The sequence below is a fragment of the Salvia hispanica genome, chromosome 5, assembly GCF_029641045.1.
Source record: "Salvia hispanica isolate PSC_SH4W2 chromosome 5, Shi_PSC_v1, whole genome shotgun sequence".
Taxonomy (NCBI): domain Eukaryota; kingdom Viridiplantae; phylum Streptophyta; class Magnoliopsida; order Lamiales; family Lamiaceae; genus Salvia; species Salvia hispanica.
The window spans coordinates 34,965,726-34,980,718 of NC_142696.1; the positions used below are offsets into that span (position 1 = coordinate 34,965,726).

Sequence of the window (14,993 nt, forward strand, 5' to 3'; positions counted from 1 at the left end):
GAGTACTAAACTACCCCTCTTCGGCTCCTCACATGCCTAGCACTCTTCATCCCCAACATCACCCTTCCTTCTCCGTCTTCGTCCTCTCCACTGCCTCCGTCACCTTCCTCCGTCGCCGCTGCTTCTTCCTTCACCCTCTGCCGCCACCGCCTCTTCTTCCTTCACTTCCTCCACCGCCGCTGCTTCTTCCTTCACCCTCTGCCGCCGCCGCTTCTTCTTCCTTCACCTTCCTCCACCGCCGCTGCTACTTCCTTCACCTTCCTCCGCCCCCCCTCCCCCAATCTCTCGCTCAACTCCAATTAAGCAAATCGAACAGATCGATGTCAAAGCTCAACAAGTCGAACGAATTGAACGGCGCAATCGTAGATTCTGATTTGGATTTCAACACCAAAATGTGTGACGGTCTGAAATTGGGGAGACGGTGATGACGATACCGTCAATTGGAGAAATAGCATCGCCAAAAAAGAGGGAGAGACGAGAGCAACGGTTGCTTCTTTGTGGAGGGAGCTGGGGGTAAAAATGGGTAAGAAATAATTTTCAGCCAAATCGTGAAATGAGCGTTTGTAATACCTGCTCTCAACCCTTATTCAGTTTCTCACATACATGGATAATAGTATACAGAAGCTTGAAACCCGCTTGCTTTTACCGGGTCCTCTGAGTAGTTTTAGTGCTACCAAACGGAAGATTAGCCCTGTTGGAAGAGGTGTTTCACGGCTAATGAGGGCTACCAGACGAGCCCTAATTGAATTGTGATTTTATGAGTTACGAATAATCAACCCTAATCATAAATATTCGAGCTTCGGGCTAAAACAACGGGCTAATCAAGCTACAATCGATAATATTAGAATGTAGTCAATCTAATACGTAACGATAAAAATTAGTCATATTTATAAAATATTTAATTATGATAATTTTTCAAATATATATTTAAAGTCAAATATAAATAAATAAGTACACTAATTTAAAATTTGTATAAATAAAATAAAATTTAAACATATTTGAGAAATTTTAAGTATATATTTTATCAATAGAATATATCTTATATTTAATTTGAGTTTTTTAATTTATTTATCTATTATAAAAATTCAACATGTATGCTTATTAAATATAAAATTGAAGACTCTTGTATAGTTATACTAATAAAATTAATGAAATGTCGAATTATGCAGGCAATGGTTGTACCTAGGTCGTCCAACCCATCGGGCTAGTACATCGGATTTTGAATTTAGCTCACTCAAATTGCGGACTGCACTAACATATATTCCTATATAAATCTATTTTTCATTTATCACATCAGTCTACCATAATTTCGTCATAATTTATGTAATGAAATACGTATTATTTTTAGTAATAATTTCCCTCGCCATTTCTTTTGTGATACTCGGTATGAGTTTTGTCTCCAATGTACTTGTCAATCTGTTTTTACTTGATCTTTTGGCTATAACTTGTTTGTTAAAAGGAAAAATTCCAATTTTTCCATCAAACAAGACTTCACTATGAACATCAAACAATGACCTACAAACTGCACACATAAACATTGTTTTTAATACTATAAACTTCATTTTTACATGTTCTATGAGGTTCTTGTTCTCCTGGAGCAAGATATAATATTTGAGCTCCTTTAGTCATGTAGAACAACTCTTTATCAATATGCACAGTGTTGTCATATTCATGAACTTGATCTTGTTCAAAATTCTATCCAGCTCTAATGATTCAATATTAAATCTCAGCCACAACATATTGTTTGCGGCTATTAGGTTAGATTTAATGGCTGATGTGTTGGCCTAATTAGGCCAGTCTTAACCTACTTCCATATAGCGGTTTCAATCTAAACCGGTTGCCATACTCAAGAGGTTGCACCTTTTTGAGAAATGCAATATCTTGAGTACATCAACATCCAGATGCAGCCTTCTGGGGTAAAGCCTCACTTTTTTTACACTAGCCAATTGAACCGATGCTCCTCTTTATTGTTGTTTCTTTGCAGCATTCCATCACCTCTTGCAGGTTTGATGGGAGATTGTGAACTTCACCCGTGCATCCTTAAGTATCCCACGAGGAGGTACACCGCCAACGCACCTTTCCATGATGAATTGAACCACTTGGTTCTTGAATTAGGAGTACTCCGGATGACCCATTTATGAACATTCAAAAAAAAATTCAACAGCTTTGAAAAATATTTACAGTAGTTGAAGAATTTATTGGTTTAAGTATGTGGATGATTAAATTCTTGTGGATGTGTATTTATAGCAGCAGTGGTTATGTTAAAAACTGGTACCACTTTTTTAGTGAAGTGAAATGTTAAAGTGGCTCCGGATTTTTGGAGAAAAATTTTGTGAGTTTAAAATGTTGAAATAGTGCCAATATTTAATTTAATTAAAAAAAATCTTTTTTACATTGTACTCTTGCCTCTCTTGCTTATGTTGAGAACTTGGAAATAAAGATTTAGGATAATTAACAAATGAATATACAATTTACAAAATTAAAGAAGTAACATAAAAAGGTTCAAACTAAAAATGTCCAACTACTTTATCTATTTTATTATCTATTCACTTAATCCAGTAAAAAACTTCTGCACCGGAAAGAAACGCTTCAACTATAAGGGAATAGAAGGAATACGTGTTTATGTGCTCTTCCCCCTAAGAGCATCCGCAATGGGCCGGACGATGCTCCGCCCAATGGCCATGCCCGATACATAGTCCGCAGCCTTAAGGTTGGATGATCATCATCCGACCTATCGTTCGCGCCTTGACGATTGGTCGGTCGATGATTTCTATTTTTTCCCTTTATATATATCACCATTTTTTTACCTTCATTCTTGTACCTTTTACTCAACTCTCTTCACCCATCTCATTTTTTCTCTCACTAGTAATTCAGGGATTAATCCCGGCGGTTTCCCAAACCCGAATAGCCTCGATGGAATGCCGATGTTCGGCGGCAGTGGTGCCGGGTGGCTAGGTCATGAACCTGACGAATTCCGATCATTCGATACACTGGGGTACCATCCAGTCCAACTGCGATCTGAATACCCAGTATACGATCCGAATTTCACCACAGATTCGTATAAGCTCAATCATGGAGCTGAGCCTCGACACCAATCAAGGAAAAAAAAAGGTAAAGGCGAAATCCAAGAGGTTGCCGCCTATGGAGGTCAATGAAGAATATGCCCCAGGGAGGCAAAACTACACTAACAAGGAGGCCATGCTTCTGGCCAAGTGTTTGGTTGATATATCGGATGACCCGATCTACTCCAACAACCAGAGGCAAGTCGCGTACTGGGAGCGCATTACCAAACGCTTCAAGGAAAATAAGCCCTATAGCACCTGGTCCTTGGTGAATGATAAACCCAAGATCAAAGAAGGGATAGCGCCCGCGTCCTCTGCGTCAAAGTGGGCGAAGAACACCGCCAGACGACCACGCGAGCAGCGACGGGCCGACAGAACAGTACCTCCGATGAACCTCAGCGAGACTCTATACGAGGATGAGAGTTCTGGCACACCGATGTCCACTGCTAGGCGCGCCATTGACAATAAATCTGCCAAGAACAAGGGGAAGAGGAAGGGAAAGCGACAACGTCACAAGACCCGACCCCGGCTTCGGCTCCGACACAGGCCTATGGGGACTTGGTCACGGTCGCTTGGCAGAGGACGTTGTTGGACACACACAATGCCCTCATGAAATTCAATGACCTGGATAGAGCCTAACACCTCGAGAAGATGATCGATCATCTCCAACGCCAGTTGAGAATTGACTATACCATGTCTCTTGCCTTATCCGTAGTGCACTTATATTCATTTTCTCTCTTCCCATGTTTGTAAAATTTTTATAAAATTAAATAAATACCATAAGGTTTGCTTTTAATTTTTGGTGTTTTGATATTTTATTTTGCAAATTTACATATTTGTAAATATAAAAAATTAAAATAATACAAAAATAGTTATTATTTAAAAGATCGGGTGGGCTATAGGACGCCCCATTGTATGTGAATGAGTATAACTATAAAATGCTAATGTGGAGGACCATAAATTGGCATTAAAATGGGCTATAAATTAGGTAGACTATAAAATGCTCTAGAAAAAAGTTTTTGGGTATAGTCATAAAAGCATATATTCTATAAATTAATCCGCCTCTCCCAATTTAGATAACATTGACAGTACTAGCAAATAAATATATGAAAAACATTATGCAATAACTCAACATGTTTTTAATTAATGAATATAAGTATAATAAACATTGTACAATGCGATTTAGAAAATACTCCTACTTAAATTATCAGAGTAGTGCTAGTATAAATATTTCCACCTCCTTTGAAAGTTGTAATTATATGAGATCTAATTCTACAATTTTCATTGTTAACGATCAAATAGAAATGAATCATAAAATACAGATCTAACTACCTGATTTTCCAAAATTGTTGAATTTATTTTTTCATTTGAATTGTGGAAGGCAGGAAGGAGACGACATTGAATTTTTCGGACATCAACTCTGTCTGTGTTTTTCCAACCCAACGTGCCTTGCATGCTCTGTAAACTCCAGATCTCATCAAACTCCACTCTCTTCTTCCTTTTGATTATTCATACACAACAACCCTTTGATCTGCAGTTCCTGGCAGATAGCAAAGCCTCCTAGATGCCCAGCGAGCCCTCCTCCTCCGCCTCATGGGACTGCATTCTGCCGGGGCCTCCCTCCAAGCACAATGGCGGATCCGCCGACCTCTCCGCCGCCGGCCTCCTCGCCTACGCTGCCGGCAGCTCCGTCGCCATCCTCGACACCCACTCGATGCAGCTCGTCTCCACCCTCCCCCTCCCCCCTCCCTCCTCCTCCGCCGCCTCCGCCTTCATCACCGCTGTCAGGTGGTCCCCCTTCTCCCTCCCTCACCACCTCCTCGAGACCGAATCCTCCTCCCCGCACCTCCAGCTCGCCGTCGGCGACCGCCACGGCCGCATTTGCCTGCTCGATTTCCGCTCCAAATCCCCCGCCTTCTTCTTCGACACCTCCAACCCTAATTCCCCCAAATTGGGCGTCCAGGATCTCTGCTGGATCCAGACCCGATTGGACTCCTGGTGCCTCGCCGCCATCTCTGGCCCCTCTCTGCTCTCGATTTACAACGCCACCACCGGCCGATGCTTCTTCAAGTACGACGCCTCGCCGGAGTACTTCTCCTGCATACGCCGCGACCCCTTCGATTCCTGCCATGCCTGTTCCCTGGGGCTTAGGGGGTTCCTGCTCTCGGTGAAATTGCTCGGTGACGAATCGGAGAACGATGTCATGCTGAAAGAGCTCAAGGTTCGCACAGACGCCACGGAATTGCATAGGCTGGAGAGGGATTCTGCTATTGAGACTAGCAATGGGGCGCCGGTGTCGTCGCTTTTCCCCAATTACGTGGCTAAGTTTGCATTCTCACCGCACTGGAAGCATGTTATACTAGTTGGCTTTCCGAGAGAGCTTGTGTTGTTTGACTTGCAGTACGAATCAGTGTTGTTTGCGGCAGGGTTGCCTAGGGGATGTGGCAAGTTTTTGGAGGTGTTGCCTGATGTGAACATGGAGGTTTTCTACTGTGCTCATTTGGATGGGAAGCTCACTACTTGGCGGCGTAAAGAGTGAGTGTTGTATGTCAACATGACTTGCTTTATTCTGTTGCTTGTGTTTGTGATTCCATATGAACCTCTTCTATTGGTTTAACAATGTACATTAACATTAAATAGTTTTTGGTGTGGTGTGCTTTATCAAACACCTATGCATGATATGTGTTCATGAATAGATATAGGCGACGGTTCATAACCGCGGCATTGATTCAGCCAGGCTGGGTTTTCTATATACTGTAAGAAGTTTAGTGTGGTTCCCAGAATTTAATTTCAGTTGGGAAAACCTAGAAATTGAAAATGCAATGTTCTTTTTTTTTTTTAAACTTTTAGGATAGGACATTGTTGTTAGTGATACCATGTTGGACTCATTTCGTGAATTAGCATTGTACTTTGTGATAATTTGTCACTTTAATGTACCTTTGTCTTTCTGCTATTGAAAATGTATTTTTTTTGCTTGTCCTATATATTTCTCATAGCCTTATTTTTGCTCAGTATTATGTCAGAGAGACAAGGAGGCATATGAGTTTAAACCTGATCTATTTTACCATAAAGTTCCATAGTTTTTATGCCTTTTGATTGTTGATTGTTGATTGTTAGGTGGAGATGATGACATATTTGTTTGCTTCTTACCTCAGGTCTGAGCAGGTTCATATTATGTGTTCAATGGAAGAATTAGTGCCCTCAATTGGCACTACAGTTCCTTCTCCCTTAGTTCTTGCAGTTGCGATCTCACAATCAGATTACACACTCCAAGACATTATCAGACGTTGTCCTGACACAGATCCCGTTGATTTTGAATTGGATAATCCTCTGGCTTTCATTGATGAATCTCATATAATTTCTAAAACCCATTTACTATCCGTTTCGGATGATGGAAAAGTGTGGAAATGGCTCCTAACTGCTGAAAGATCTAAGGATGTTAACAGAGATTCTGAATGTGTGAAAAAAGTCGATGAAACCAGTGAAGTTCCAATTTCAGAAGTTTCTTCATCTGGTCAATGTACCGGGGATATCGTGACACATCCAGATAGCATAAATGGCAGAGAGAACAGTAAAACTGCTTGCGCTGTTGTTTCTGATGAAGTGTCATTTAAGGTTAGCAGTTCAGCACAATTTATCTTTTCCATAGATTGAATTTTCGTTTACCCATGTGGATATGTACTAGGTGTTACTTTTCACTGTTGATGCATCTGATAACCAGTCACCACTAAGTCTTTTTGAGATTCTCTTTTTTCCCAAAGGAGAAATATTCTGATATATCTGCTTTGAACTTGAACTCAGAGTGAACAGTATTCTTCCTGTAATATCTTGCACAAGCTGCAAATAACCTGCTACTGACATATCTATGGTTTCATTTCTACAATTTTATATTTTGCCCATGATACAGACCAATCTAGTTGGACAGCTTCATCTTCTGTCATCAGCTATTTCTATGCTAGCTGTGCCATCCCCCTCACTGACAGCTACTTTGGCACGTGAGTAATCTTCTGTTTTTTTGTAATCATAAAGGAATTGTTACACTGTTGAAAGATTATCATATCTTCAAATATACTGTTTCCTTCACCCTTAAGCAGCATTTTGTGAATTTCCTAATTGTTGATGTCATACATGAAGGTGGTGGAAACTCGCCCGCTGTAGCTGTTCCTCTAGTTGCATTAGGAACGCAAAGTGGTACCATTGATGTAATTGACATTTCAGCCAATGCTGTTGCTGCAAGTTTTTCTGTTCATAGCAGTGTGGTCAGGGGTTTACGTTGGCTTGGAAATTCAAGATTGGTGTCATTTTCTTACACACAGGTTAATTTGAAGGATCATAATTTTCATAGGAGAAGCAGTAGAACTTTATCATGCATATCCCTTTAGGCTTCACTTTCTTTCATTTGATTAGTGAGTCAGTAACTACATTAAAGATCTATCTTGCTCTTATGTTCCATCTTTATTTGTGAATTTCGGATCCTTAATTCCTTATATAATACCTATTGCTCAGGGAAGTGAGAAAATAGGAGGCTATGTTAACAAGCTTGTTGTAACCTGCCTAAGAAGTGGCCTTAACCGAACGTTTCGAGTAATGCAAAAGCCAGAGCGGGCACCGATTAGAGCATTAAGGGCTTCATCTTCTGGGAGGTTCACTAATTTTTTATATACTTTAATACTTTTGTTGTTTAACAGTGAATTTAGTTGTTCTGTTTCATACAATTTATTCCACTGTTTGGCAAACTTTTGTGAGATCGGTCCTTATTGTAGCTTCAATTTATTTCAGATATCTTTTGATTTTGTTCCGTGATGCACCCGTGGAGGTTTGGGCAATGACGAAGACTCCAATAATGGTGAGTTTTGTAAATCTTGTTCCTTATTTGGAATTTTGGGTGGTGTGATGTTTGCCATTGTTCATGGTGTGGATAAATTTGAGATTCCCTCCATCGATCTTGTCCAATCTATTCACCATTCCCTAGATTTTTATTGTTTTAAAATAAATAAGTTATAGTGCCATTCTTTATACCATATGAAGCTAATTCTTTCACCATTAATTTTGAAATCATGCAGTTGAGGTCATTAGCTCTTCCATTTACTGTTCTTGAATGGACTCTTCCAACAGTTCCAAGGCCAGCCCCAAATAAACCTTCAAGGACCCCTTCATTTTTATCCCGTGGTGGCAACCCCCCAGCGGAGACTTCTTCCCCTACTAAAGCATCAACTGATACTAGTGAGCACTTTTGTGCTCAAACTGTTTATTACTGAAATAAAGCTGGAGTTTGCTTCTAATTTTAATCTATAAGTTTGTTATGTTTCCTTATTATTTACTCAGTATTATTTATACACAATAGTTATTGAACTGTAGAAGAAGGAGCGGATGGAGCACAAGATGAATTTTCAGAAAGCTTCGCATTTGCTTTGGTGAATGGTGCACTTGGAGTATTTGAGGTGCAGGGACGAAGAATCAGAGACTTTAGGTACTTTTCGTTTTTCCCGATATTGGGTTTCCATCTTTCCTGGCAGAAATAACTTAAAACAAATAAAATGGACGTATCTTACTGTTCATCTGGTAGTCTTCCTAGATTTTGGATATGAGGGAGGCATATACTCAGTTTTTCCTATGTGTAGTCTTCCTATAGAACTTCTGTTGCCATTTTTATCTTCTTTCTTCACGTTTCATGAACATTTTCTTATTACTTGAACAAAACATTAATATGCATTTATTATTGACACATTTTTACTACCGTGTTCTATGAATATTAACAGCCTTTTGTCATCAATCACTCTGGGTCACATTTCAGCTTCTAGTATTTTATTTGTCATTTCAACAAATAACATTTTATTGTACATTGTTAAAAACTTTGTCATGCATCGATTAACTTCCATATTTAATTTACACCATGATATTTCTCTAACTTATTGTTTAATTTTGATTTGTAATTCTATCAGACCAAAGTGGCCTACGTCTTCATTTGTTACCTCCGACGGATTGATTACATCTATGGCTTATCGCTTGCCTCATGTAGTACGTACCTTAGTTGATGAACTGATCTTATACATGATTAAGTTTCCTTGTTGACCTGCATGGGAAGATTTATAGGAAGCTCTGTATTCACATTTCAGGTGACGGGGGACAGGTCAGGCAACATACGTTGGTGGGATGTCACTACAGGGCAGTCTTCCTCCTTCAATACTCACAGGGATGGTATCAGGAGAATTAAGTTCTCACCAGTTGTTCCTGGGGATCGTAGCCGTGGGCGCATTGCTGTTCTATTTTATGACAACACATTTTCTGTGTTTGATCTTGTAAGATTTCATCACTAGTCGGATCCTTTGTGAGTGTTTGGTCTTTGTCGCCTGCAATGCCTTCACATATCTTAAAGATACTGGTACAATATAGAGAAACTGATTTATTCCATCAGGTGTAAATAGGGAGGGGTTGTGATATCTGTTCATACCTGTTCTGTTCTATTCTGTCTTCAATCAACCTTTCAAAAAGCTGCAGTAGTAAACCTCATCTTCCTGTGTAGGAAATTTTCTCCATAGGTGATGTGATTGTGAAGGATTAGTCGCTATTTTTTTGGTTTGCAATAACTACCCTGATATCTAGCTCGTAACTGTTAAATCCTCTAAAATACCATCCTGATGCACTATAAACATCCCCTTAAAGTTTATATTTTTTGTAAGTGCTTGTTTTTCCCTCCCTCCCTCCCATTTTTTTGAGGTAACTGGCTAACCCTCAAGAGTATTATCCTTATTTCTAACCTTTGGATTGATCTCAAGCTTCCGAATGATTCTGCAATTCACTAGCATGTTTTGTTTGCAGGATTCACCTGATCCATTGGCTAATTCCCTTTTACAACCACAATTTCCTGGAACACTAGTACTTGAACTTGATTGGCTGCCTCTGCGGACAGATAAGGATGATCCACTGGTACTCTGTATTGCTGGTGCTGATAGTAGTTTCCGCCTTGTTGAACTTAATGTGTATGTTTACTAATTCTACTCTCTATAAATCTTCCTTCTACCCACTTCAACTACATAAATATGTGTGCATGCATGTTGAGTATAAGTTGCTAGAAGAGAACATGATTATGATCCCCTCAGACGTTATTATGCCCACATCCGATAAGTACTTTTCTTTTTCAGACGTTCAAATGGTTCTACTACTGGCGTTTGTGGAAGTCACTTTCTTAATTTGACACTAATCTATCAATCTAAACTACTACTCTTTAGGGGGGGTTCTACTTTAGGAGGTAGATTAGATCGGTAATATACATAATTGAGTATTTGAAGGAGTAGACAACCAAACAAGCTAACCTGGTTCAATCCGTCAAAGTCTGTGGTGGCCTAGCCTATAATATTATTGTATCTGTCTAAGCTATCACCCAAAGTAATCACCCCCTTGGAGAAATAAAAACTTAAATTTTATTCTCATCCCATCCTAAGCTTTGACCTGGATTGGAGTCTTTATTCTGGGAAGGATGCAGTAGTAATTTGAAATGATTTGAAAACTGTCACGTCTGCAAGTCAATATTATACTTTATTAAGTGTGTTAATGTTTACATATTTTCATTGACGAGACATATAATCCTTTCTTGTTCATTGATTTTATGTGCTTGTTTGTCATTCTCATTTCTCACGAAAAACCCAATTGCCACTAGATCCTTACCCAATGTAAGCATCACCCTTAAGCTTTGCTCTCGTTTAGTCTAGTCCATGTTAACATCATTTGTTTTGATTTATACATTTAGCTTGATTCTAATAACTCAAAAAATATTATTGACTGCATTAATTCTACACATTAATGAATAAAAGAAAAAAAAAATCAAGATTTGGTTTTTATATAATTCGAAAAAATAATGACAATAATATTTTTTAGGTATTAGAATGAAACTAAGTATATAAAACCATACAAATAATGCAAAATGGACTAAATGATAGCAGTGCTCAAAGATGATGGTCAAATAAACTATGTAGCATAACACACACACACACACACACATATGTGTATTGTGTGTGTATATGTATATAATATGTACCACAAGTATTGTAAAAGACAAACTTAGATACAGCCTGGTATAGATGATGATGCCAGATTCATGTGCATGCAGAAGTGACCAGAAAACCGGGGTGATGAGTCCCAGAGCTCAGCCAGTCAAAGAGAGATTTCGGCCAGTGCCTTTGCCTTCTCCAGTACTGCTCCCCACACCACATGCCCTGGTATATTCTAAAACTTAATTTTCTGAAGGACTACATAAAATTAAAAATTGATGCATGTATATGTGTGTATTTATTGTGTCCTATGTAGTTCATTACAAGAAACAATTGATCTCTGAGTATATTATAAGAATATTTATATGTAGGTATTTGCCCATTGAAAGTCAGAATTTAGCACATCTCATCCTTTTTTTTAATCTATTTCTATTTTTGTGAAATGAGCTTATTTTAGAGCTTTGACTCCATAGGCATTACGGATGATCTTACAACTGGGTGTGAAACCTTCATGGTTCGACACATTCAGCTCAGTCACGAGTGAGGAATATTCATATGCTGCTGGGACTCCATCAGCTGGAGATCTTCGTGGTTATATGATTGATTCACCAGGTGTTGGAGACTCTGCTGTTCCTGAGATGCTGCTTAAAGTATTAGAGCCTTACCATAGAGAAGGTTTGCTTTTGTCCCAATTTCATTTATTATAAGATAGTACTTCTCTTTATAATTTAATGACTTTTTCTTCCTTCAATCATCCTTAAGCCTGCCTACTTGATGATGAGAGAGTGAGACTATATTCCAAAATTGTTAAAAGAGGCTCTACGATGAGGTTGGCATTTGCAGCTGCCGTCTTTGGTGAATCCATGGAAGCACTTTTCTGGTTACAGTTACCACATGCTCTTAAGCACCTGATGGATAAATTAGCTAACAAATCGCCTCAACAAGGCCCACATACAGCTCAAACTCGTGACATCGACGCATCTGTGTTGAGCAGGATATCCTCAAAAAGGAAATCAGTGCCCGAATCTAAGAATATTTTGGTTAGTAAATTTAGGTCATAAATGCATTTCATATTTATTGACTCTATTTTATTGAAATTGACTGAGAAGTATTTTGGGTTGTAAGGTGTGAGAATGATGTTCCAATCTATGGATGGTCTTGTGTAGTTGAGAATTTTAATCACGATATTTTGTCTCACAGATTAATGGTCAACTCAAATTGATGGCTTTTGACCAACAAGAATTGTGGGAACGTGCTAATGAACGTCTCACTTGGCATGAAAGACTAGAGGGTGAAGAGGCCATTCAGAACCGTGTACATGAGTAAGTCTCTCCTTTATATAGAACAGTTGATGTAGAAAATGTGCAAAATGAACAAGATATCAGTGGGATTGTCAATTGTGGCATTTCTGGGGCGATGTTCGTAAATGCATGTAGATAGTCGTATGTTGACTGGGTATAAAGTTTCAGCTTCAACCCTGGAACTTTTTATGTGATAATAGTGAACTATTTGTAGCTGTGTCTAAGCTTATGTATTTGTAAATAGTCTGGTTCAATGAGTAGAAATAGGTTGTTATTTTTAACTTAAAATCTCATATCCAAAATCTTGCATGGTTTTGCTGCGTACTCTAATTTTGGAGAGCTTCATGTTGGAGGAAAAGTGTAAACTTCTAGCAAGTGGCTAAAGTCTTATGAAGCTGTTGTGACAGGCCATATATATGTATATTCGGGATGGTTAAATAAAACAATTATAAACTATGAACCCTTTACAGCCCTTAGATCATGAAGATTAATCACCTTGGTGCATGAAATCATGGCCATGGAGCAGGTATGAATTCACTTCTATATTATATGAACTCAAAAAATAAAAACCTTTTGGATTTAACCAAGGACCATGAACCTATTCAACAAGTTGATGAATCCACCATATATCTTCATAATCTAAGGGCCGAAAATAGTTCCTAGTTTATAGTCTACGATGGTTTGTAGAATAATGCTCCCTATATATGTATGTATGTATATAGCCTTGAACCTTTGTAGATATTGCTAACTTAAATTTCGTAAAACTTATGATGCGAACAAAATATGCTTTTGCCTTACTATTCTAAATCTTGATGGCCAGACTTGTGTCAGTTGGAAACTTGGAAGCTGCTGTTAGTGTGCTGCTCTCAACTTCTCCAGAGAGCTCTTACTTCTATGTGAATGCCCTGCGAGCTGTTGCTCTATCCTCTGCTGTCTCCACGTCTCTACTTGAGCTGGCTGTCAAGGTAACTGTTTTTCCCGAATGATCACTTAAACCTAGCATAATACTATTATCTAATCAACTAAGTTGTCTGTAGGTAGTTGCTGCCAATATGGTCAGAAATGATAGGTCAATGTCTGGCACACATTTGCTTTGCGCCGTTGGAAGGTATCAGGAAGCTTGTTCTCAGGTAGACTTTATCATGAACTCCTTTATTTGTATCCCATGATGCAAATCTATATGTGAAACTATATCTGTTTAACTACAAGAAATGGCAATTAATTTAGCAATGATTGCTTATTTGTAGCTTCATCTCGTTTTGCAGTTGCAGGATGCTGGATACTGGACTGACGCAGCAACGCTAGCCGCAACACATTTAAAAGGATCTGATTATGCAAGGTTTTGTTCTTTCCTAAATTAAACAAATTCTTGCTGTTTTGTAATTTGAGTGATGATCCCAGTTTCCTGAGTGCTAAAAACTATTTAGGACCCTAATCTTACTTGAATGACCCTCAGGGTATTGCAACGATGGGCTGACCAAGTTCTTTACGTGGAACATAATATCTGGAGGTAGCTACTAGTCTTTAAAATGCTCTATGGGAGTAGTTATTTTGGTGTTGAATCCTAACCACACGTCTGTGCAGGGCGTTGATCCTGTACGTAGCAGCAGGCGCTCTGCAAGAGGCACTGGCAGCACTACGCACGGCACAGCTGCCAGACACTGCAGCCATGTTCATACTTGTTTGCCGTGAAATCCACGCTGAGTTCCTCTCCCAGTTGGATTCTGAGGAAGATGAAACTTCCAAGGAGAAGGTGTCGAATTTGCCTGGCCTAGACCCCTCAAACGAAGAAGTGATTGCAGTTGGTGAATATTTCGGACAATATCAAAGGAAACTAGTACATCTATGCATGGATTCTCAGCCTTACGCAGACTAGGTATTCCCCACAGCTGATAAGGTTTCCAAACTAGTTTTCATACCGATATTTGCCAGCCTGCTTATCGCTATCGATATCACCATCATGGAACAAATATTTTTCATCTAAACCGATGAGAGTCTTTTATAGTTTTAGCGACATTTAAGAAAGGCGTTTCTTGTAGTTGTAATATGTTTTTACCCCCCAAATATAAATGGGAATAGGAGTGTGTGTGTGTGTTGTATACAGTATGTACATGCATATGAGGTTGGGGAATCAAGTTTTGTAATAGCAATACCATATAATTTGATATTGTATAATACACCATTTTTTTGTTTCTTGCTTCTCTATAGATTCTGATATTAAATCTCTCACCCTCATACACTTTATATTAATGTTTATCATCTTCTCTTTTTTCTTGCTAACTAGGGCTGTCAAATTGTGCGAATTGGGTTGTTATCGGGCTAACCTGATAACAATTTACTCCAACAAGGCCTAATTCGAATCCAATAAAAAACATATGTTTACAAATGTTGGATAATTTTATTCTTGAATGATATTCTTCAAATTGGAGATCTTTGTATTATACTCTTACCATCATTTTAACAATTAAATCATATGCATAGATCTAAAAACAATGGAAGATTTATTGAGAACAGGTTTCATGGCAATTTTGCAAAAGGTGTGTAACTGAAATTGTTTATAAAAAGAGAAATGGTTATTACTGCAAGGAGTGAGATTAAAGATGATAAATGATTAGAAAATATACTTTTCTCCTAATATAAAT

General features: G+C 38.7%; 1 protein-coding gene across 2 annotated transcripts; it reads left to right on the forward strand.

The window, feature by feature from the left end:
- The first annotated feature begins 4,338 nt into the window (after nucleotides 1–4,338).
- Nucleotides 4,339–14,544, forward strand: LOC125188995 (Transducin family protein / WD-40 repeat family protein). Of its 2 annotated transcripts, none has more exons than XM_048086152.2 (21): nucleotides 4,339–4,522; nucleotides 4,600–5,597; nucleotides 6,218–6,677; nucleotides 6,970–7,057; nucleotides 7,197–7,378; nucleotides 7,569–7,705; nucleotides 7,842–7,908; nucleotides 8,126–8,285; nucleotides 8,421–8,532; nucleotides 9,005–9,080; nucleotides 9,179–9,361; nucleotides 9,882–10,042; nucleotides 11,170–11,278; nucleotides 11,524–11,725; nucleotides 11,813–12,090; nucleotides 12,251–12,372; nucleotides 13,172–13,316; nucleotides 13,389–13,481; nucleotides 13,617–13,690; nucleotides 13,808–13,861; nucleotides 13,936–14,544. In XM_048086152.2, exons 2-21 carry the CDS (start codon nucleotides 4,627–4,629, stop codon nucleotides 14,225–14,227), a joined length of 3,966 nt encoding a protein of 1,321 aa, XP_047942109.2. In that variant the 5' UTR covers nucleotides 4,339–4,522; nucleotides 4,600–4,626; the 3' UTR covers nucleotides 14,228–14,544. The 2 variants fall into 2 exon arrangements, with proteins under 2 accessions (XP_047942109.2, XP_088915047.1); XM_089058921.1 differs by having other exon boundaries at nucleotides 4,610–5,597.
- Nucleotides 14,545–14,993: the final 449 nt, after the last annotated feature.

Coding starts and splice junctions, on each gene's coding strand:
- LOC125188995 (XM_048086152.2), top strand. CDS start 4,627: ATGCCCAGCGAGCCCTCCTCCTCCGCCTCATGGGACTGCATTCTGCCG. Junction 7,379..7,568: donor TGTCATTTTCTTACACACAG/GTTAATTTGAAG, acceptor CCTATTGCTCAG/GGAAGTGAGAAAATAGGAGG. Junction 8,533..9,004: donor CGAAGAATCAGAGACTTTAG/GTACTTTTCGTT, acceptor TAATTCTATCAG/ACCAAAGTGGCCTACGTCTT.